Source organism: Camelus ferus, chromosome X, assembly GCF_009834535.1.
Source record: "Camelus ferus isolate YT-003-E chromosome X, BCGSAC_Cfer_1.0, whole genome shotgun sequence".
Lineage (NCBI taxonomy): Eukaryota > Metazoa > Chordata > Mammalia > Artiodactyla > Camelidae > Camelus > Camelus ferus.
In genome coordinates, this window is record NC_045732.1 from 56,615,403 (window position 1) to 56,620,015 (window position 4,613).

Here is a 4,613-nt window from a genome sequence, read left to right on the forward strand (position 1 = left end):
CAACAAAAAAGGCTAGCTGGGTAGCATTTTACCTTTAAATTCTTACTTCCATTTATCCAATTATAAGAATATTTAAGATGAACTATTGAGAAAACTTCTTTATGAAAGTACCTTTTCAAGTAAATTACAATTTTAGAATTTCTGCAATATGTTCTTTTAAATGGGCTTTGTATTGTCGTATGTAAAGCCAACAGATAAAATCCAGAGAGATGCTTATAAAATGTACTATTACCCTTTAAGTTTTAAAAAAGAGCACCATAAGTTGTACAAAGATATTTGTACTTTGACAAACCGAATTTAAATAAAATCTATTTCCTCTGGTTATAAAGAAAGTGGCTTTTGATTATGTCAATCAATTGCAGCCTGAATTGACTTTTTGTTTATTATTTTCAATAGCTAAAATATTTAAATATAAAAAAATAAAATTCTCCTGCTTCATTTCTAATTCCTGCCATTGTCTTTAATTCTAAATAAAGGGCTACAGACATCTTTAGTTGTCAGTGTAGAGATGGAGATATAGAGATGCTGTAAAAACATATAGACACACACACACAGAGTTCTGTTGGATCTTTAAATTCATACCTTATCCAAATCAATGCAGAAGCAGAGTTACTTAAACCTTTAGCCCCAGAGCTCAACTTAGCCTGTCAAGTTAAATCAGAGTGTGAGCCAGTGGGAAAAAGAAAGATCAAAGGACCGAACACAGCCCAGCTTACCAATGCTCCAGTCACAGGTAGATGGCACCAATAGGGAGATCGTGTCCAGAGTCATGCCTGGTCAGACAAGCAGAGAGAGAATACTACCTTCTTGATGGTCCAGCTGGCCTTGCTTCATTTTGATCAGGTACTGACTAGTAGGAGAGGTATGGATATGTTGCTCAGGGCTGCCGCTGCACAGCTGCATTTGAGGGTCATCCTCTGCAAGCCAAAAAAACTAGAAACAGGTGGGACTACGTCAAACTAAAAAGTCTCTGTACAGTAAAAGAAACCATCAACAAAATGAAAAGACAACCTATGGAATGGGAGAAAATATTTGCAAACTATATATCTAATAAGGGGGTAATATCCAGCATATATCAAGAACTTATACGACTCAGTAGCAAAAAAACAAATAACCCCATTTAAAAATGGGCAAAGAACCTGAATAGACATATTTCCAAAGAAAATACACGAAGGGCCAACAGGTACATAAAAAGATGCTCAACATTACTAGTCATTAGGGGAATGTAAATTAAAACCACCATGAGATGGAACCTCATGCCTATTAGGATGGCTATCATCAAAAAGACAAGAGAGAACAAATACTGGGGAAGATGTGGAGAAAAGGGAACCTTAGTGGGGTTGTAAACTGGTACAGCCACTAAAGAAAACAGTTTGGCAGTTCCTCAAAAAATTAAAAGCAGAATTGCCATATGATCCAGCAATACCACTTCTGGGACTATTTCCAAAGGAAATGAAAACAGTAATTTGAAAACATACCTGCACCCCCATGTTCATAGCAGTGTCATTTACAATAGCCAAGATGTGGAAACAAAGTAACTGTCCATTGATGTATGAATGGATAAAGAGGCTTTGAGGTATATAGATCTCAAAATGGAATATTTGGCCATAAAAATGAGGAAATCTTACCTTTTATAATAACATGGATGGATCTTGAGGGCATTATACTAAGTGAAATAAGTCAGAAAAAGACAAATGCTGTATAATCTCACTTATACATGGAATCTAAAAAGAGAGAAACCAGACTCAGAAAAAGAGGTCAGTCATGTAGTACTAAAGGTGGAGGGTTGGGGAAGGGAGAATTGGAGGAAGGTGGTCAAAAGGTACGATTTGTGCAGTGAACATAACTCAGTGGTAGAGCACATTCTTAGCATGCATGAGGCCCTGGGTTCAATCCCCATTACCTCCATTAAAAAACAAAAAAGGTATAATTTTCCAGTTATAAGACAAATTAGTAGTAAAGATATAATGTACAACATGATGATTACAGTTAACACTTTTTTATGTATATAGGAAAGTTGTTGAGAGACTAAATCTTCAGAGTTCTCATCATAAGAAGACACTTTTTTCTTCTTTTCTCTTTCTTATATCAATATAAAATGATGGATTTAGCAGAGCCTATTGCAATAATCATTTCACAATATATGTAATCAAGCCATCATGCTATATGCCTTAAACTTATACAGTGATGTATTTATTATTTCTCAATAAAAATGGAACAAAACTGTGTTTGGGCCACCATGGCCTAGCTGGGCTGCCAAAACCTGAGCAGATCTGAGCAGTCAGAATGGAGAGCTGCAGAGGCTCAGGGTACTAAAACATATACTGCACATGCCTCAGCCAAATCTAGTCCAGAAAAGGAATTACGGGGCAGGCCCCTGGCTACCATGGCATAGTGCTGATGACGATGTATCAAGCTGATTTAAACTAACAAGGATAATACAGGGAGTTGTTAATTTACACAATTTTTTCAATAAGTGTCAGGGCTGACACATTTAGACATGATGTACTTAGATTGGAAAGAAAATATTGGTTCTGGAGTTTTCTGTCATCACTGTGACCTTGCTGCCAGGGTCCTCCACCCTGAAGCCCTCGGCCTGTATTAGGATGACTCTCCAGACAACACCATCAGCTACTTTCCCTGTATTTCCACAGGGCGTGCAGGACCTTCTAAACACCTTCTATACCACAACAGAGCTGAAGGAGACTCTGGGACACTAAACTCAGTTCCCCTCTCTGCCTAACTATGCCAACCACCAACTCGACTCAGCAGCCCTGTTTTGATATGGAAGGAATGCCGAAGGGAAGTCTCCCATAGTCCCAAAAGGGATATAGAACAAAAATTCCTCTGATTTCAGATTTTTCTTTAAGCTCTGTAAGGGGACTCCTACCCCAAAATCTTATTCCAAGAAAAGAAAAAAGATCATAAAACAGGGACAAGTTTTCCAGTTACTTTTCCTCTTTGTAATGGACTTTTTAAATATCATGTCCCCCTTGCTAGAGATGCTGAGCCCCAACCTGAATAATGGAAGGAGTATCCCCTCTCCGGTCTGTGGACGATACCACGTAAACTTCCTATTTCATCAACCTGCCTTTCCAGGTGTCAAAGGAAACTACAAAAATTGTTATAGTTTTTTTTTCCTCTTTTGACAATACTTGTTTTTCATGATTACTGCTTACTAAAGACTAGGAAAAATTCCTATTCTACATGCTAAAAGTTAATGTTGATAGCCTCTTTTTTTTGCATTCCTGTTATAATCCTAATTCCCTCCCTTATACAGACACACAAACGCACATACATTCAGAGCATACACAAACAATGGGGGAAATGGGCATAGTTAGCAAAATACGGGGAATCTCATACACAAGTAAATGTTGAAAGGTAAACATACATTAATAATCTTCAAAAATAGTATCCCTGTGTCACACACATTGATTAAGAATCTACTGTGCCTTAGGCCCTAGTGATATGTTATACATAAGTTACGGCTAAGTTTATGAAATCTCTACCAAATGCAGCTCTATATAATTTAGATTCTATTCCAAGTGATGGAGAATCAGAATTTGATGGCCTCTCCTCTACAAAGGCCAGCTGAAGTATCCAAGCTCACATTTCATCTAAGGTCATGGAGACCCTCATATAAATAGCCCAATTCCATAAGCTGAATTCAGTGTCTATCTGAGTGGTTAAATAATCTTCTCTGGATCATAACTAATTAGACTTTGCTAGAATCGGAACACATAGAGGTTCTGGCCATTGGAGAACAACTAGCCTTATTTAACGATAAGCCTGAAAAGACAAAATCAGAAGCCCTTTGAGGAGAGTGATGATGTCAGCAAAATGGTGGCAAAGGAATCTCTGCCTTTTCTATGTTCCTCTCCTCCTCCTCGCCCAATATCAATTTGAACAATTATTCATGCATGAAAATACCTTCACAAGAGCAAATATTCTAGGTCAGGGAATCACAGCACATGAATGAAGCACAGGAATAAGAAAGGATACACTGAGGAAGGTAAGAGATTCACACTACATCATGGCCCCTCCCCTAAGCCAAGGCAGGCCAGCATGGAGAGATACCTTCCCCATGAGAGTAGGGTAATATGAGGGCCCAACTTTGCCAAAGACCCCAGAGAGGGCCTACCCCAGTACCAGGCTAACTCCCACAGCTCTAGCTGGCTCCCTGCAGGCTCCTGCAAACACAGGCCCCCTACTCATCCTGGTATTTGTTGGCACCAGTGGCCACAGGCAGCTCCAGGAGCCGCAAATAGGGCATCCTTGGCACTAGGCTCCCAGCGGACTCCCATGAATCCAGACCCCAGATCACCTCAGTGCGCGCCTACTGCAGCAGCCTCAGGCAGCTCGCACAGCCCCAGGCAGCTTCCATGACAGGACTCCTGGAGTGCTCCCAGGCACCAAGGCCCCTGCCTACCTCCTCACTTGTGAACTCCAACAGCCCCACGTGGACCCCATGGCACCAGGCTACCTGAAGGCTCCCAGGAACTCGGGCCCCCATCTCAACCTGGTGCTTACCAGCTTCCGTAGCCCCAGGGGGCATCTTTGGCATAAAGTTCCTGGTGGGCTCCTGTTAACCTGGGCCCAGGTTCACTCTGGCA

The 4,613-nt window shown here is 40.6% G+C and overlaps 1 protein-coding gene across 1 annotated transcript in view; it reads left to right on the forward strand.

Moving 5' to 3' along the window:
• The window catches only part of KLHL4 (kelch like family member 4), a 63,583-nt gene extending 60,840 nt beyond the window's left edge, over window positions 1–2,743 (forward strand). Inside the window, exon 11 of the mRNA XM_032474986.1 lies at window positions 2,655–2,743. Within this exon, the coding sequence (XP_032330877.1) occupies window positions 2,655–2,720 (66 nt within the window). The 3' untranslated portion in view covers window positions 2,721–2,743. The remainder of the gene's footprint in view (window positions 1–2,654) is intronic.
• The last annotated feature ends 1,870 nt before the right edge of the window (window positions 2,744–4,613 follow it).